At 34.8% G+C, this 20,695-nt stretch overlaps 1 protein-coding gene across 1 annotated transcript; it reads left to right on the forward strand.

Moving 5' to 3' along the window:
- Positions 1-16,449: 16,449 nt before the first annotated feature.
- LOC142167105 (uncharacterized) lies at positions 16,450-18,783 on the forward strand. The gene is made up of 5 exons (XM_075227260.1): positions 16,450-16,834; positions 16,909-17,072; positions 17,340-17,560; positions 17,774-17,960; positions 18,313-18,783. Exons 1-5 carry the CDS (start codon positions 16,450-16,452, stop codon positions 18,781-18,783), a joined length of 1,428 nt encoding a protein of 475 aa, XP_075083361.1.
- The last annotated feature ends 1,912 nt before the right edge of the window (positions 18,784-20,695 follow it).

Consider the following 20,695-nt stretch of genomic DNA (forward strand, 5'->3'; position numbering starts at 1 on the left):
TTCGGATCGGATTCGGATTGGTATAATTTTAATACGATCCGATCCGATACGATCCGAAATCCGAAATTATTAGGGCATGTAAAAATACTAAACTTTTATTTCGGATAATTAGTACTTTCTTTATATTTTCCTCAAAGTAATTACCTTTACAATTGATGGATTTAGCTATATTGGCACCATAGTACTCTCATAATTGCAGAAACATGAATTTTTCTTACTGTATTGCCTCTTTTACAAAGAAAATATACATATGAGTTTGCAACTTTGAGGCATAATAATCCGATCCGAAATCCGAAAATCCGATCCGATCCGATATTAATTCGGATCGGATTTGGAATGCATTTTCTAGAATCCGAAATCCGAAATCCGATCCGATCCATGCACAACCCTAGGTCGTTTGGTTTGAATACGACTTATGCTGGGATAAGTTATGCTGGGATTAGTTATCCTGATATTATTTTTTATCCATTGTTTGGTATATTGTATTAAAAATGACAATTGCATAATCTCTAAGAAGAAGGTATAAGTTATCCCGACACTAATTACCCCACCCTCTACAAGGTATAAGTTATCCCGATACTAATTTTAATTTCGGGATAACTTATATCAGGTTTGCTAACCAAACAAAGTATTAAGGTGGTATTAAATTTTTCTACTAGCACTATACCTTCTTATACCTCATACCAAACGACCTAATCTGCATACAATTTTAGTTTTTTAATAATTTATACTCTAATTTTCTTATTTCTTGCAAAATCATAAATAAAGGGCAAAACTAGAAATTATATGTATCTAAGTACCGCAAATATTGTGGACTCAGGCAAATCTAAAAACTGTATGTATTTTTTAATTAAACTATATGTATACAGGTTAAGACAAATATTGTTGACTGGAAGCAAATTTAGAATCTGAAGATAACAGGTATACGATTTAATATATGTACATAAGTGTGTGTATATATAAAAAATTAAAAAACATTCTTTAAGTGATCTGTAAACACACACATAGTCCCATTTTGAGTCAATATGCTGGATTCGCCTTAACCATGGATATTTATCATGTCAAGTTAATTATAAATATCTCCTTAAACGGATTTTCTAACCATTTTAGAAGTATAAATATCTAATTTCACTAAGATGCTAAGCTGTTAAAATTAATTTCATTCCATTTGTTTTCTCTTCATTAATATGATAAAATATTGACAGATTTACTAAAAGAATAAAGTTGAATTTCGAGCACTATATATAAGATCCATCTGTTCGTTCAATTTTGTACTTAGTTGTAAGCTCCTCTAAATGATTGTATGTGAAGTTATAGCGCTCTGATTTTCTCTCTAATTTATTTGATTCCGCAATGTAAGAACCTTCTTCATTCGTTTCTTTTTATTTAATGTTTGAACATTATATATGCTAAGATTTATGAAGACCTGGGAATCATTCAGATCTCAATTCATTAATTATATTTTTCTTTTTTATTTATTTACAGTGTCACTTTGTTGTTTTGAATAGTTTAAGTATCAAGATCTTTATTAAAATCATTAAAATGTATTGCTAAATTTAATGAATGATCCTTTTACCACAATTGTTTTGACTATTATCGGATAACTTTCGCTCTAAATACCTTTACCATCAACTACCATCGTACAATCACCTCTACAATCAACCTTTACATCTAAGACACTGTCACAAGCATTTAGATTGTTTTCATCATACAAACGATTTTACAACACAATCTAAAATGAGATTTTTGTCAAAATATTTTTAGAATAGAATATTTAATTCTTATTTTTTTTGAATTTTATATCTATTAGCGTATACGTAAGATAAATTGTACAAAAGAATTGTCTTAATTATTTAGAGATATTATCTGACATATTGTCATATGCCTAATTTAGGTCCCAAAGCAATGATAATTCTGAAAGTGACTATGAGGAGGCTTCAGAAATTCTTGATCAGTTTGGCTCCCAAAGCTTCACAGCTATGTTACAAGAAACTTCCATGCCGTGCAGGTAGTATTTATCTGCTTTTTCGTGAGAATAAATTTGTTAGCACGATCAAACGGAGGCGGATTCAGGATTTAAATCATATGGATTTAATTTTAAGATTTTTAATATTGAATTCATTATATTTTTAAAGTTATGGGTTCATATCTACTATTTTTGTAATTTTAATGAATTTTTACATACAAATTTTTACTCCGCGTCGAAAGTTATGGGTTCAGTTGAACTGTATCTAATACGCTACATCCGCCTCTGCGATCAAACATTTGTTTACATCAAAGAAATACTTGAAGAAAATTGTGTATCTAATACGTGAAGGTCTCAATTATTTGGAGTTGCAAATAAGCGCAAAAAAAGGATGTCTTTATTAAATAGTTTTTCGCCTAATCCAAAAGCTTAAAAAATTAGAGAAAGGCAAAATTTACTTGTGTTTTTTACTCAACAAATCTCTTTGTGGAAAATTAGATTCTCTCTTCATTTACATAATTGTGCAAATGCATATTGGTGCATCATATTTTTTTGTCTTTGTTTCTTTTAATGTATATCATAAGTAATGAATTACATAGATTTCCCATCTAAAAGGATAAGAGACATAAAACAGAATAATTTTTATCATCTTATTAAACATACTTTTAAAGTTATCCCAAACGTGAATGTTATGAAATGATATGTTAATATCTTTTTAGTTATATATTATGGTTTATTCATATCTTCTTTTTCTGCTTATATTTTCTTGAAAAATTAGCCCTCGCATTTGAAAACTATATGAACATCGCCAAATTCATGACCAATGATAATCAATTTGCGATTAATCAATAATACATGAAACAGTCATACGTGGACCCTCTCCACTCACCTTTTTATTATTAATGAAATATCCTTCACTTTTTCTGGAATATTTCTATTTATAACAACTACTCATTCCAATTAAATATTTTTTACTTAGGCATGTGAATGATCAACATCTTGAACTCAACTTTACCCTAAGCTCATCATATATACCTCCAAAGGTGTGCTTCTTTGACCTCCTCTTTCTTTCTTTTATTATGTATTTATTTTAGTCTATATTGCATTACTTGTAATTCAACTTTACTATGAGTATAATTTTTTGGTATAGGAAAATAATGCTAACTCCAATGAGGCTTATGTTCCTCCAGTAGAAAGTCCAGGAACTAATGATTCAAGGGTGTGGTGGCCAGCTATTACAATTCTCTCTTTCCTTAATTTGTTAACAAATATATAAACTTAATTTCTTTTACTATGGAATAGCATATTTTCTTATGTAATAAATAAATGCAGGCTAGCTATGTACGCGATAGAATGCCAAGACTGGATCATTCACCTTCTCGTGAAAGAGTACGTATATCTCACCCCTAATTTATTTTTCAGTAATTTAACAACTCTATTTTAAAATTTTAATTTCAATATATTTGTATTATTTTTTCAATAGATTTGTATATGTAAACGATTTAAAACAGGAAAGTAATATGTTACTAAATTTTTTATTTTGATGGAAACTGCAGAGAGAAGTTGTTAAGCAGGAACATAGACAGCGCGATAGAGATTATCCACGAGCGATTAGGTAAAGTTGCCATTTTGGATTAGAAAAGCTTTTGAAAAATATTTTCAAAAATTTAAGACCCTTGTGGTAAGGCTGCGTAAGGCTTACAGAAATGTAGGGTAAAGCTGCGTACAATAGATCATTGTGGTTTGACCTTTCCCCCGACCCCGCACATAGCAGGAATTTAGTGCATCGGACTGTCCTTATTTGTTTTGAAACAAAATATTTTATGGATATAAAAAGACAACCCTAATGTAGATTCACACAAGACTAAGATGCATTTTTGTATTTTCTCTAAAAGTAATGCACACATACTAATTACATTTCTCCAATATTTTTGTCAATACGTTTTGAATAAACTATGCCAAAATCAAATTCAAGCATACATAAAAATTTGTCATATTAATTATGTGATGACTTGTAATGGTACCACAAAATAAAAATGAATTAAAATTATGAATTCAATTTGTAACGCATGAAATAAAATAATACAATTGTGAAAATTACAACAACAACAACAACAACAACAACAATAATAATAATAATAATAATAATAATAATAATAATAATAATAATAATAATAAAATAAATATATAACAATGACCAGACCATCTATATTTACAACAGAAACGGAAAGGAAAAATTAGCAACCTGCTATATGATCCAAGCTTTGCTGCTAAAGGTGAACCAGTAGATCCTCACTTGCGTATGCTGAAGCAGAATCCAAACTTCTGTAAGTTATTCTCTGTTTTTAGTGCCTTTTTAATCCTAGAAATTGTAAACTAAAAGGGAAAAAAAATAGTGTGTGTAATTTTAACTGTTTTTTATGTGTACCCCTTAAATTGCAGGCAATCCTAAGGTGGGCCAAGACAAAGTGATGGTTAATTTGAATGAATAATGAATTGTAAGAGGGCAGAAGATCGCCACTTTGCAATGCAAGAATATTGTACTGAAGTGGAAGCTATTATATCACAATTGAAGAATGACATGTAACAAAAAAATTTCTGATATTCTTCTATTATCGATCCTTTTTTTTTTCTTCCTTGAGAGAACTATTGAAAAACCACATTTCTTAGTACCCCATTTCTTTTTTTTCCCCCCTTAGTACCCTTTTTAATTCCATAAGAGAAAACTATTTTTCTTAGTACCCTTTTCAATTTCATACAAGTTTAGCTTTTGAGGTTTTGTTGTCAATTTCAAGTTATCAGAAAACCACATCTCTTTGTAAAACTCTTCAAGTTCAATACAACATTATGTTTCTTATCCAACATTGTTGTTAATTATGCTTTACTTTGTAGCACTAGACTTGGCTCCGAGATGGATACAAAGGCTTGTACAATTGGCCATATTATATGAAATTGAATTCCGGATGACTTAAGGTCCATATAACTTGTAAGGGTTTTGATTTTGGCTCGTCATCTCTACTATACTGTATCAATAAGCAAAACTATACTTTAGTTCTAGGGAATCTTTCTTTCTGTTAAACTAGTATATTCTCTAGTTCAAGATCTAGATTTCCTTCTACCAAAGGTGTTAGAACAAAAGGTTGAGTACAATTAACGCGAATCCAAAAGATATATGCAATATTTAAAAACTATACTGGAAGAAATGATAGAAAATTAACTACAGGAAATGTTCAAGAAATGTAAATGTAAACACAACTGTTTCGTCGGGACCTTCACCAAATATCCCAAATCCGTACTCTTTAAGCCGCTGATGAGTTCAATGATGGTAGACTATAATCTCGTATTTTAGTCGCTTATTGTATTCTAATTTACTACACTTTACTTGTGTTTGAGCTTTAATTGAAAGTGTTTTGTACTTATTGTGTGTTTTATGCCTTGTAGGAGTGATTCCGAGCTATGTAGATGTTATGGAATGAATTTGAGTGATTTGAAGCTTTGAAGTTTGAGTAAAAACCCAAGAGATTAAACCGGGATCGTGTTTGGGGGTCGAGGACCAAGTCTGAACGTCAAAACACAAGAAAGATCAGTACTCTGAGAAATTCCCACTGTCGCGGCACATGGGGCGCCGCGCTTGTGCATTTCTCTCCTGCCTGTCAGAACTAACTCTCTGGATTTTCCCACTAATGCCCCGCATGGCGCGTCGCCCCATGCGGTGCGCCTGTGTATTTTTTACAGAGTAATTTTTCTATTTCGGCTAGAGAAGGTGATTTCGTCTGGGACCGATCCTACTTGGTATAAATACATGGAAAACCATTATTTTCTGGAATTTTGACACTTATTCGACCTAAGGAAGCTAAAGAGGAGTTGGAGGAGCAAAAGCACAAGGAGTTCATCATTCAATCCTCACTTAAGGCCTGAGTTTGGACCGTTTTATGTTTTCCTTTACTTTAAACATATTTGTGATGAATTGCTCCATATCTATGGAGTAGTTCCCTTTAGGGTTTGATGGATTGGGTGTATTGATGATTGTTTGTGGATTATAACTCTAGTTTTATATATTGAAGCATTTTTGGATGATTTCATTGTTGCATCTATATTCACTTGTTCATGTAATCGAGAGAGGCATAACTTGTGATATCTTTGCATTATATTGTTGGTTGAGTTCATTAATTCTTCTTAGTAATCGAAAGAGGCTAGTTGAATTATTGATTAAACCTAGTTAGGAGGATAATCGAGATAGGTTCTCCTAAAGACCAATCCACTATGCATTCTTTTATATCTTCACGTGCTTAAATTGGTTCATCTTGTGAGGTTAAGACTTAATCGAGAGAGGAGATTTTGTTGAACGTTTGAACTAATAATTGAGTAAATTCGAGAGACTCACTTAAACATTAGAAGTAAATTATCTAGAGTTATATCTCAAACAATTATCTTGCACTTATCCTATCAAAACCCTGTCTTCTCCCATTGATAACCTTCTTTTGCTTATTCCTTATTTCGATAATCATTAGTCAATAGCTTTAGATTCTTAGTTAATTTTAGTTATTAATCATATAAATCTCGATTGTTGATTCTCCTGGATAACGATCAAGCTAGAAACTACGAAAATACCGTTTAACTCCAATGCATGTGGATACGATAGTATACTATACTATCTTTGACTAGAGTGCATAATTTAAGTGGTGTTCCGAGCTCGTTAAAGTTTGGCGTCGTTGTGTAAAGTCCAATGAATCTTTGGCTTTATATAGGCTAATTACTAGCTTAATAACGTGATTTTAGTGACACAAATGGATATAGGATGTCACATTGAGTTATGGAAAAAAATGGCTAGAACATGGATACAATTATTTGGTGTATAACTTAGAATAATAATAAAATAGCGAGATCGCAGTCATGTTCGAGATTCTTAAATTAATTTGTAGCAGCAGTTTTTATGATTATAAATATTACATAAGTGTTGATTAATAAAGCATATAACAAGGAATATGAGTATAAGTGGCGGTGGGCCCAATTGGGTCTTAATTATTCTTAGAGTGGGAACTTAATCCCTCACGTAACCACTGCAGAAAATTTTGGCAGCATACCACATGTCTTATCACTACTAGAAAAATGCAAATTTTCTAGGAAAACTTCTCACAGATATATTATCAGTGACAGTTCCCACTGCAATTTAAAAAAACTCAGTAGGAAATAGAAGGGTTTTCTTTTACCTTTTTTTTTAAAACATTCCCGCAGACTATAGGTGGAAATTATTTGGCGCAAAAAAGAGTGTAATTTGTTTCCCACCGAATAAGTAGAAATGCAATTTATTTCCCACCGAATAAGTGGGAATGCAATTTATTTCCCACCGAATCAGTGAAAAATACATTAGAAAAATTACTATGTAAAATTGTTAAACTTTTCTCAATGAAACGGTGGAAATCTAAAGATAAAAAATTATTTTAATGTTCCCAAAGATGCAGTGGGAAATGGAAGGGTTTTCTTTTACCTTTATTTAAAAACGTTCACACAGACTATAGGTGGGAATTATTTGACGCAAAAAGCGTGCAATTTGTTTCCCACCGAATCAATGGGAAATACATTAGAAAAATTACTACATAAAATTATTAAAATCTTCTCAGTGAAACGATGGAAATCTAAAGATAAATAATTATTTTAATGTTCCCACAGATGTAGTGAAAAATTCAAAATTTTGAAATTTAAATTTTGGCCCAAAAAACCTGCGAGGTTAAAAAAAATTTACAAAAAAAATAAATTTAATAAGACAATTCCCAAAAATATTTCCAGTCAATCAGTGGGAATGTATTTCCTATTATAGTACATCCCTTCTTCTTTCTTTTCATTTTCACTCTCATTCTCTCTCATTTTCTTATTTGCAAATCCTCCATTCTTGTCCAAGGAGCTTTCACTCCTGTAAAATCAAAGGTAATATCATATTCACTCATGTAAAATCAAAGGTTAGAGGATTATTATTATATTTTGAACTCAATTTAGCTTTATGAAGCCTGAAAACTTTTCCTTTCATATAATAGTTGTAACTTTTCTGCAGAATACTTTCAAACAATCGTTGGAGGAGTTCATTAAAAGCCAACCAACCGATGATCAAGGAAAGCCAATTCAACCATCCTAGGAGAGTTATATGGACTTGCGAAATTTCAAACAATCGTTGGAGGAGTTCATTCAATTGGATAAGATTGAATGCTGAATTTTTTATTTGAGTGTTTAGTTGCATTATTAGTTTATTGTATTTATGTTTTGGTTGGATGTTTATGAAATGGATCATAATCAATGCTGAATTTTGTATGTGAATGTTTAATTATATTTAGGCTTGTTGTTGGTGGTTGTAGTTTTTGTTTGGTAGGTGGTACAGTATTAAAAGTACCACAATACACAAAAATATTTTCCAGACTTCCCACTGAATCCGTGGGAAGGTTCGTCCTTTTAGTTACAGATCTTGCATGATTCCTACTGATATCGGTGGGAAAGTTCATACTTTTATTTTGATTACATGCATTTTTTTCACTACTTCCCTGGCTAATATATTAAAATAATAAAAATTACTAATAATACTTCCCACGGATTATTGGTGGACAATTTCATTATTTTTCCTATTAAATCTTCGCTGGAAAACTTACCACTACTTTTCTAGGAAGTTTTTTCCCAACAGGCCTTTTTCGGGTGATCCATTTCGGTGGGAATGCGATGTGAAAACTTAATTTTCCCACTAATTTTTTACTGATTTTACCGTGGGAAAACCATTTATTTCTAGTAGTGTATGTAAAATTATATTTAGTTATTAAATTAATATTTCAATTCCTTGGAAACTCTAAAAAAAAAAGGGGGGGGGGGAGGTACAACTTACATAAATATAATATAAAATAAGGGAGAGAGAACGAAGACCTTCTTTTGGATTCTCCTTGACGCTAAGGTAGGCATTCTGCCCTTTTAGCTACTGGAAATTCGAAGGAGGGGCTTAGGTAGAGTGGAAGTTTTACAATCGATCAAGTTCTTAAAGATCAAGTGGTAGCAACAGTAAGAGAGCGAAAATCATCTATAGTTTCTCTGTAAGTTATCCATGAACTCCTTCTAATATTTTTATCACTTTTAAAATCATCTCTATATGTGTGTGTGTGTGTGTGTGTGTTGATATTTAAGAGAGAGTATTTAGTATATATAGGTTGTGATATAGACCACACATAAGAATTATTTTGAAGAATTTGGGGACCTAGGGATTCTTGTTTGGGGTGAATCTTGAAATGGGTCAATCTTGGGTTAAAATATTTGGAAATTTAGGATATTTTGAGTATTAACTCACTACCGATATATGATTTATTATGTAGATTGAACTCTATCGAGGAGAGCTTTAGCTAACTTAGAGCGACTTCAAGGTATGTCGAGCTCCTAGTTACTTGTGTATTATCAAATTTACTCTTGGATTCGAATTATAGTTGGATGATATTCCGTGTACATTAGGGATACGCTTTCATGGATTACTCTTGGTTTGGACAAAGATTAATAAAAAAAATATGTCTTGTCTAGCTGTGCGGGAGCGGTACGGTAGCCTTCTTGCATCCTTGATGTATTACATAACAAAGTAATTTTCGACTGATGATCTTTAAAAGAAAAGAAAGATGAATAATATATATATATATATATTATTGCCTTGTCTAGCTGTGCGGGAGTGGTACGACAGCCTTCTTGGATCCTTGACTGTACACATTGGCCTAACTGTTCGGGGATGGTACGGCAGTCTTCGTGGATGGCATCCCGATGTATTCCAGCACTATGTGTGCCATTGACATTGATATACTAGATAATGAGGAAGATACTAATGAGATATTGGACATATGAAAGAGGTCTAAATGAATAAAACTTAAATTCTTATTCTTACAAATTTATCCTTTATTGTGATTCTGTGTATCTTATCTTCCTTAATTTATTCGAGATATTTATCTTTTGCCTTGTTATATAGATTATAATTTTTATAAATCTTATACAAACGTTAGTGCCGGCTATGACACATATCTGAGTATTTTAATACTCAGGCATCATTTGTTTAAATGGTATCAGGTTTAGCAGACGGTCGAGTGCAAGGCGGTCAGTGCACAGGCTAGAGTTTCCACAACTTCCTCTCTTTTGGTGAGCCCACCTTCGTACTCGTGGGACCATAATATTTCAGTTGTATATTTTTGTATAGTGCGGACAAGCTCCGTAACTTTATTACTTTATTCGTAGTGTCATAGAAGCTCCATAGAGGGTTTATATTATCTTAGGGGAATAGGTACTCATATGGCATTGCGAATGACATTTTTACTTATGTCTAGTTTATATTTTTTTGATGAACTTTTATTGTTAATGAAGCTTATCTTATTTCTCTCATATAATATTGTAATTACTTAAAGGGATTGAGCTACACGATTACGAGTTGGGATATGTATTATGCAATACTGATTCGCTCGGTGCAAGATGGTAGGCACTGGGTGCCGGCCACGTCGCAATCTATTTTGGGGCATGACATGTTGCCGGCCACGTCGCAATCTATTATAGTTGGATGATATTCTGTGTATATTAGGGATAGGCTTTCATGGCCTACTCTTGGTTTTGACAAAGATGAATAAAGAAAAGAAAATATATCTTGTCTAGCTGTGCAGGAGCGGTACGGTAGCCTTCTTGGATCCTTGATGTATTACTGTCACGACCCAAAATCCCACCACAGGAGTCGTGATGGAACCTAGTCTCTAAGACTAGGTAAGCCGATTTTTATTATATTTTGAAGCCATTTTTTAAAATTAAAATCTAACAGCGAAAATAATTACAATACACAACCTCCCAAGACTGGTAGTACTGAGTCACGAACTCTAACTGAATACATGGAATGATCACGAGGACCGAATATACAATAGTGTTTGATTACAAATTAACAGTACAATAAAATAAAAATACTCCAAGGGACTGCGACGGCCAAGCAGCTCTACCTTGAATCCTTATGATCGCGCTTTAACTCTGCTCAAGTCCGATATCTTCAATACCCGGCTCTGCACAAAAATGTACAGAAGTGTAGTATGAGTACGCCACGGTCAGTACCCAGTAAGTATCAAGACTAACCTTAATGGAATAGAGATGAGGTACAGTCAAGACACTCACTAGTCTAATAACCTATGCAATATAATATACAAAATAATAGAAAACAAATAACAATAGAACAACATGGAATAACCAGTGATATGCACAGCAGACAACAAGAATACCATTAATATCAGTCAACAATTAATAAACACAAGTACACCCAATTAAATCAAGTCCTTCAAATAAATGTCTTTCACATATAATTCTTCTAGATAACTCTCTTTCAAATATAATTTTCTCAAATATTATTTTTCAAATATAATTCTTTCAATAAATCTTTTCAAATATAATTTCCTCAAATAAATATCTTTCAAACAAAAATCTTTCATATAATACTTTCTAAGTAAAAATCCTTCCAAATAAATATTTTGAATATAATTCTTTCAATTAAAAAGTCACCTTGTGACACCTCATTTCATAATCATAAAAATACGGGTCTCAGCCCATTTTCATATTTTTCGTAAATACGGGTCTCGGCCCATTTTTATATTTCCATGGCACCTTGTGCCCATAATTAAATCATCATATTTTCTCGGCACCTCGTGCCCACATTTTATATCACAACTGCACGGACAATTCACGTGCCAAATATTCTCATTATTTACTCACGGCACCTCGTGCCCACATTTAATTTTATAATCCGCCTGGCAATAGCCACAGGCTCTCAATTTCTACATAAATCAGATTGTTATCAATTTACCAACAACAAGACTTGTTGCACAAGGTATAGAAATAAACACAAGAAAATCACAACATCAAATGAAAATTATCAACACAACCCTACATCATCACATATCGTCCCTGATAATAGCCACCCTTATCGCTCCTATTGCCACCCTTATCACTCCTATAGCCACCCTTATCGCTCCGCCCAGACAATATCAATAGCCACCCTTATCGCTCATATTGCCACTCTTATCGCTCCACCCAGACAATATTCCAACAAACACAACAACAGTGAAATGCCACCCTTATACCCACATAATATCAACGGTGAAATGCCACCCTTATCTCCCCAAAATAGTAACTCATACAACAATAATTTATACGGGAAATTAACACGACAATATAATAAAATCAATTCATATCACAATTTGCCCAATGGCCACAACCAAATTCCAAAGATATACCAAAATTAATTAATTTCATAACAAATAGTCCAAGGCTCCACACAATGTATATAACACCCAAAAACAATCAATTGAGATAAAAATTACTCAGCATAAAGCAAAACCTTCATTAATGCAAATTTAGATAATTATATTAATACTTATTCTTAAGCTCGCTTAAATTAATTATTTGCAAAAGAAGATTCATATTGGAATTAATTTTTAAGAAATATTAAACCAACAATACTCACGAAATTCCATAAATATTTCAAGTAACAATCACATCAAATTATCATATAAAAATAAATTCAACAATAAGGATTTAGGCATGGCAAATAGATGATTTAATAATTTTTCACAAATTCCCAATTTATTACACAATAATGCCTAAGACTTTATTTCAATGAATTTTGCACGTATAAGCCCGAGTACGTACTCGTCACCTCACGTACACGGCTTTTCACATTTTACAAATGGCACATAAGACTCAATGCGTAAGGGGTAATTCCCCCACTCGAGGTTAAGCAAGACACGTACCTTTTTTAAGTTAGGTCGATATTCCAAAATAGCCTTTTTGCTTGAATTGGCCTCCGAAAAGCTCAAATCTATCCAAATTAATTGTATAACTTCATTAAAATTCATAGGAAATAATTCCGGATAATAATACGCCGACTTAAAATTTTATTCCAAAAAGTCAACAAAAGTCAATGCGGGGCCTGCCCCTCGGAACCCGACATAATTTTCATGAAATTCGAATACCAATTCCGATACGAGTTCAACCATACCAATTTTATCGAATTCCAATAACAACTCGACCTCCAAATCTTAAATTTTCGTTTTTGAAAGATTTTGTAAAAATCTTGATTTCTTCCATTTAAATCCGAATTAAACGATGAATATAATCATAGATTCATGAAATATAATCACTTTAGGATATAGAACACTTACCCCAGTCGAAGTCGTGAAGAAATCCTCAAAATCGTCCAAAATCCGAGCTCCAAAAATCCCAATCGAAAATGAAGAAATGACAGATTTTCAATCCTTAAGTTTCTGCCCAGGTTCGTATTTGTGGACAAAAATTTCGCATTTGCGAATGAACAGTACCTCACATGAACAGTGTTTTCGCAATTGCGAATGAACAGTGTTTTCGCAATTGCCATAAATGGTTCGCAATTGCGAATGAACAGAATTTTCGCAATTGTCATAAATGGTTCGCAATTGCGAATGAACAGTGTTTTCGTAATTGCCATAAATGGTTCGCAATTGCGAATGAACTGTGTTTCACCAGAAACCAGCAAACTCAAACTTCTCCGAAATGATCCGAAACTACCCTGAAACTCATCTGGAACCTCCCGGACACAAACCATATATGAATTTTAATCATAAAATATACTACGGACCTGCTCGCGCACTCAAAATACTGAAAGGAGGTCGTCTTGACCGATATTGACCATGGTCAAACTTCCAAATTTCTTAACTTTACTAGTCTTTCAACCAATGATCCAAAAATATACCTAAGCCCCTCGGGACTCGTCAAATCATACCAACAAGTCCTAAAACATCATACGAACTTAGTCGAAACTTCAAATTACATCGAACAATGCTAGAACCACGAATCATACCCCAATTCAAGCTTAATAAAACTAAAAAATTCTAACTTCTACATTTAATGTCGAAACCTATCAAATCACGTCCGATTGACCTTAAATTTTGTACACAAGTCATAAATGACATAACGGACCTATACAAATTTTCAGAACTAGATTCCGACCCCGATATCAAAATGTCAACTCCCCGGTCAAACTTCTCAAAAATTCTATTTTCGCCATTTCAAGTTAAATTTCACTACGGACTTCCAAATAATTTTTCGGATACGCTCCTACGTCCAAAATCACCATACAAAGCTATTAGAACCATGAGAATTTGAATCCGAGATCGTTTACTCAAAAGTCAACTCTCCGGTCAATTCTTTCTATTTATGCTTCTATATAAGGAATGTTCTTTTAATTTAATTCCGAATCTTCAGTAAATCAAACTCGACCATACCTGTGGGTAATAATACATATTGCGAAGATGCTCGAGACCTTAAGTCACTGAACGAGGCGTTAATTCTTAAAACGACAACTCTGGTCGTTACATTACATAACAAAATAATTTTCGGCTGATGGCCTTTAAAAGAAAGAAATATGAATAATATATATATATATATATATATATATATATATATATATATATATATATATGTGTGTGTGTGTGTCTGTTCGGGGATGGTACGACAGTCTTCGTGGATGGCATCCCGATGTATTCCAGCACTATGTGTGCCATTGACATTGAGATACTAGATAATGAGGACAATACTAATGAGATACTGGACATATGAAAGAGGTCTAAATGAATAAAACTTACATTCTTATTCTTGTAAATTTATCCTTTATTATGATTCTGTGTACCTTATCTTCCTTAATTTATTCGAGATATTTATCTTTTGCCTTGTTATGTAGATTATAATTTGTATAAACCTTATACAAATGTTAGTGGCGGCTATGACACATATCTGAGTATTTCAATACTCAGGCATCATTTGTTTGAATGATGTCAGGTTTAGCAGACGGTCGAGTGTAAGTCGATCAACACACAGGCTAGAGTTTTCGCAGCTTCCTCTCTTTTGGTGCGCCCACCTTATTACTCGTGGGACCACAATGTTTCAGTTGTATATTTTTGTATAGTGCGGACAAGCTCCGTAACTTTATTACTTTATTCGTAGTGTCATAGAGGCTCCATAGAGGGTTTATATTATCTTAGGGGAATGGGTACTCATATGGTATTGAGGATGACATTTTTACTTATGTCTAGTTTAAGTTTTTTTGATGAAATTTTATTATTAATGGAGTTTATCTTATTTCTCTCATATAATATTGTAATTACTTAAATGGATTGATCTACATGATTACCAGTTGGGGTATGTATTATGCAATAATGGTTCGCTCGGTGCAAGTTGGTAGGCACTGGGTGCCGGCCACGTCGCAATCTATTTTGGAGCGTGATAAACTTGGTATCAGAGCTCTAGGTTTAATATGTCCTAGGGAGTCTATGGAGCCGTGTTTGTAGAGTCTAATTTATATGTTTGTTGTTGACTACTCATATATCTTAGAGTTTGTAGACATTATAGAAAGTTTCACATTCTTTCTTCATTCTAGATCGTGCAACTAGAGCTTAACTTTTAGGTGTGTCCTAACACACGTATTGTTATGACATGCAGGCAATATGGTTCGAACTCGCGCATCCGTGACTCAAAGTGAGCCTGCAAATCATGATGGGGTTGTTCCCAATAAGGCTTCTAGTGGGGTACCGGTAACTCTAAGGGGGCGAGGTCGTCCCCTTAGGAACCCGAGAGCCGAGAGAGTAGGAGAGCATGCACCTCCACCTATGCCAGATGCACCTACATTTTCATACCCCGTGATTCATGACAGTCTGTCCCTCTTTTAGGCCATCCAATTACTCACTACTTTGGTAGCGACACAGACACAGAGAGGTATTGAAGCTCCAGTACATACTTATGATCCGAGTTCACGAATCGACAAATACTTGAAGCTTTTCCCATCGGTTTTCCATGGGACTAGACCCGAGGATGACCCTCTTGATTACTTGGATGAGACCGAAAAGGCTTTGAGGGTCTCTTCCATTGTTAACCATGCTGAGAGGTTGGAACTATGGAATAAGCAAAAGAAGGCAGATTGGAATTTGAACAAGAAGGCTTATACGACGAGTAGTTATGGTGGTTCTTTTAATAGGAATAATAGTATAGGGCTATCAGAGCCAACTCAGTCTGTGGTACTATCTATTGGCAATGCTCCTTTTGGAAGGAAAGAACAGAGCCAGAGTCAGAGAGGCCATTCTATGCCAGCTCAAAGTACTACTCCCCAGGCACAATCTTCACAGAGGGCACCTACTTGTGGCAGTTGTGGCAAGGTTCATCGGGGGCAGTGTCGTAGAGAGAATCACACTTGTCATTATTGTGGCATCACAGGTCATGTTCAGAGAGATTGTCGCAAGTGTCATAGGGAGAGGGGTAGTCCTCCAATATAACAGGGCAGATCTACAGATATTACGGTTGCACATCCCCCAGTTCGAGGCTCAACTACCCAGACAGGACGAGTTGCAGGCGGTAGCATTGCTTCTACTTTAGGGGGGTGACCCCGACTTTACGGACTAGTTCCTATAGCCGATGCAGAGGCGAGCAATGCCGTCATGACAGATATACTTACTATTTTCATACTTGATGCTTATGTTGTTATTGATCCCAGATCCACATTTTCCTATGTCACTCCATACTTTGCTTTGGACTTTGAGATAAAACCAGAACAATTACTTGAGCCCTTTTTCGTTTCTACTCTTGTTGGGGATTCTGTTATTGCTTCCCATGTTTATAAGGGTTGTAGGATTATAGTAAAAGATCGAGAGACTACGACAGATATTACCAAGCTAAAGATGATTGAGATTGATGCTATCATGGGAATGGATTGGTTATCTAAGTGTTATGGAAGAGCAAATGATTGTCGTGTCAAGATAGTCAAGTTTGAATTTCCAAATGAACCAACTCGTATATGGAAGAGCAATATTCTCGAGCCTCGAGGTAGGTTTATTTTCTACTTAAGGCGAAGAAAATGATCATGAATGGGTGCTTCTATAATTTGGTAACGGTTACAGACACGAATGCCGAGGTACCCACACTTGAATCAGTACCTATAGTTAATGAGTATCTGGAGGTCTTCCCGAAAAAGCTTCCTGACATACCACCAGATCGAGTTATTGATTTTGGAATAGATGTGTTGCCAAACGTTCAGCCCATATCTATTCCACCTTATCGTATGGTGCCAGCATAGTTGCGGGAGTTGAAGGAACAATTAAAGGATCTACTTGAAAAGGGTTTTATCCAACCAAGTACTTCACCATGGGGTGCACTAGTACTTTTTGTAAGGAAGAAAGATGGTTCTCTCAGAATATGCATTGATTATCGTCAACTAAATAAAGTGATGATTAAGAACAAGTATCCATTTCCACAGATAGATGATTTATTCAACCAGTTATAGGGTGCTCAATACTTTTAGAAAACTAATTTGCGGTCGGGTTATCATCAGTTAAAGATTAAAGAGAAGGACATTCCTAAAACAGCCTTTAGGACTCGCTATGGACACTTTGAGTTCTTAGTTATGTCCTTTAGGTTGTCAAATGCTCCTGCAACCTTTATGGATTTGATGAATCGGTTTTTCAAGCCTTTCCTTGACACGTTCGTGATCATATTTATTGATGATATCTTGGTGTATTCACGAAGTCAGGAAGAGCATGTCGATCACTTGAGGTTAGCTTTGCAGACACTTAAGGACAATAAGCTATATGCCATATTTTCTAAGTGTGAGTTTTGGTTACAGTCAGTTGCATTCTTGGGGCATGTGGTCTCAAGTGAGGGTACTAAATTTGATCCCGCAAAGATTGAAGCTGTTAAGAGTTGGCTGAGGCCAACGACACCGACTGAAATTCAATGTTTTTTGGGTTTGGCCGGTTACTATTGAAGATTCGTTGAGGGATTCTCTTCTCTTGCATCGCCGTTGACTAAGTTAACTCAGAAGACAGTCAAGTTTCAATGGTCCAATGCTTGTGAGAAATATTTTCAAGAGTTGAAGGCTAGATTGATCACGACACCAATATTGACCTTGCCAAGAAGTTCAAGTGATTTTACAGTGTATTGTGATGCCTCTAGAGTAGGTTTGGGTTGCGTCTTAATGTAGAATGGTAAAGTCATTTCTTATGCTTCTAGACATTTAAAGATCCACGAAAGGAATTATCTGACCCGTGACTTAGAGCTTGCAGCGGTCGTATTTTCATTGAAGATTTGGCGGCACTACTTATATGGTGAGCATTGCAAAGTGTATACCGATCATTAAAGCTTGCAATATATTTTTAAGCAAAAGGAATTAAATTTGAGGCAAAAATGATGGTTGGAATATTTGAAAGATTATGATTTGAGCATTCTTTACCACCCGGGGAAAGCAAACGTGGTGGCTGACGCGCTAAGCCGGAAATCAGTAAGTACTTTATCTTACTTACCAATAGCTAAAGATATTCGAGAAGTGGTCAAACCAAGGAATTAGACTTGATGAATCAGATGATGGCTACCTTGTCGCTTACGTTATAGCACGTTCCTCTCTTATTGAACATGTCAAGGCTAAGCAATTCGAAGATCCAAACATGGTGAACATCCAGAATTGTGTGCAATCCAAGAATATTCTTGACTTTGCTCTTGACGATGATAGAGTATTGAAAATCAATGGTCGCCTATGGGTACCAAATGTTGATGGGCTTCGCGATGAGATTATGGCAGAGGCACATAATTCGAGGTATTTTGTGCATTCGGGTTGCACCAAAATATATAAAGACCTACTGGATATTTATTGGTGGAATAAGATGAAGGAAAGTATTTCTAACTTTGTGTCTAGAAGCTTAAATTATCAACAGGTGAAAGTTGAGCATCAGCGACCCGGTGGATTGGCTCAGAACATTGAGATTCCACTTTGGAAGTGGTAGATGATAAATATAGACTTTGTAGTTGGTTTACCTCGCACCCGTCTGAAGCATGACTCTATTTGGGTAATTGTAGATCGATTTACGAAGTCGGCACATTTTTTACCTATGAAGACGACTGATACAACGCCACAATAGGCTAAGTTTTACTTGAAGGAAATTGTCAGACTTCATGGTATTCCAGTATCCATCATATCTGATAGAGGGGCACAGTTCACTGCTCATTTTTGGCCATCTTTTCAAGAAGGTTTGGGTACATGTGTCAACTTGAGTACTTCCTTCCATCCACAAACTGATGGACAGGCCGAGCGGACGATTCAGACACTCGAGGATATGTTGAGAGCATGTGTTATTGACTTTGGTGGGAATTGGGATGACATTTGCCTCTTATTGAATTCACTTATAATAATAGCTATCAGGCAAGTATCTCAATGGCCCCTTATGAAGAGTTGTATGGGTGTGTTGTAGATCACCTGTTGGTTGGTTCGAGCCGACCGAGGTAGGACTACTTGGTCCCAATCTTGTACATAATGCATTGCAGAAGGTGACTTTGATCTAGGAGCGGCTTAGGACAGCTCAAAGCCGACAAAAATGTTACACCGATAAACGACAACATGCGTTGGAGTTCAAAGAGGGTGACCAAGTTTTCTTGAAAGTGTCACCAATGAAAGGTATTATGAGATTTGGGAAGAAAGGCAAATTAAGTCCTAGATTCACTGTCCTGTATCGAATCTTGAAAAAGATAGGGGAAGTAGCCTACCGGCTTAATCTACCTGCATTAATGAGTTTTGTTCATCCTGTTTTCCATTTATCGATATTCTAGGGATACAAGCCCGACCCCGCTCACATGATCTCCCCAGAGGTAGTAGAAATCAATGAAGGTTTAACTTACGAAGAAGAACCAGTTGAGATTCTTGATAGGCAAGTCCGTAGGTTGAGGACTAAAGATATAGCTTCAGTCAAAGTGCTATAGCGTAATCATGACGTTGAGGAGGCCACTTGGGAGGCCGAGGAGGATATGAGAATTCGCTACCCACACTTGTTTGCATCTACAAATATGGCTACTTCCGCGAATTTCAAGTTTAAGGGGTATCATATTTTATTCCATGGAGCGAGTAGGTTGTTTTGATTATCTTGCTTACGAGTTCGATTTATTTTAATGATGTAATTGATTTATCTAGTGCTACAGTAGCTAGATTTATCTAATTATAATAGATTTTATCCTGTTAATGCTAGGAGTGGGTATTTAGTGGTATTTGAGGCATATGAGGCTTGTGGAGGCATTTATGATATAGTTTTGATATGTGGTGTCGTGTGAGGCATTAGTATTGTGATTATGTGGCTCTCTGACAGATTGAAATTCTCTTGGATAGGCCTAAAAACAAAGAAAACTCTGCCAAATATTTTTAAACATATCTGGAGAGTTAGTCAAATTTTAAGGCCCTCAAGTGTTTGATAAATGACAAGGGAACTAGATAGGAATTCTCGAATCGAGGATGGTTAAAGTTTAACATTCGTGAACGAATGTTCGTGAGTGGGAAAGAATGTAAAGTCCAATGAATCTTTGGCTTTAAATAGGCTAACTACTAGCTTAATAACGTGATTTTAGTGACACAAATGGGTATAGGATGTCATGTTGAGTTATAAAAAAAATGGTTAGAATATGGATATAATTATTTGGTGTATAACTCAGAAGAATAATAAAATAGCGAGATCGCAGTCATGTTCGAGGTTCTTAAATTAATTTATAGTAGCAGTTTTTATGATTATAAACATTACATAAGTATTGATTAATGAAGCATATAATAAGGAATATGAGTATAAATGGTGGTGGGTCCAATGGGGTCTTAACTATTCTTAGAGTGGGAACTTAATCCCTCACGTAACCACTGCTGAAAATTTTGGCAGCATACCA

Source organism: Nicotiana tabacum, chromosome 12 (genome assembly GCF_000715075.1).
Source record: "Nicotiana tabacum cultivar K326 chromosome 12, ASM71507v2, whole genome shotgun sequence".
NCBI classification, from domain to species: Eukaryota; Viridiplantae; Streptophyta; class Magnoliopsida; order Solanales; family Solanaceae; genus Nicotiana; species Nicotiana tabacum.

What these genes read in the sequence shown, in the direction of transcription:
- LOC142167105 (XM_075227260.1), top strand. Translation starts at nt 16,450, where the DNA reads ATGACAGATATACTTACTATTTTCATACTTGATGCTTATGTTGTTATT. An exon ending in CTATTCCACCTTATCGTATG is followed by an intron (nt 17,073 to 17,339) that starts GTGCCAGCATAG and finishes GGTTATCATCAG; the next exon opens with TTAAAGATTAAAGAGAAGGA. An exon ending in TGTATTGTGATGCCTCTAGA is followed by an intron (nt 17,961 to 18,312) that starts GTAGGTTTGGGT and finishes ACTTACCAATAG; the next exon opens with CTAAAGATATTCGAGAAGTG.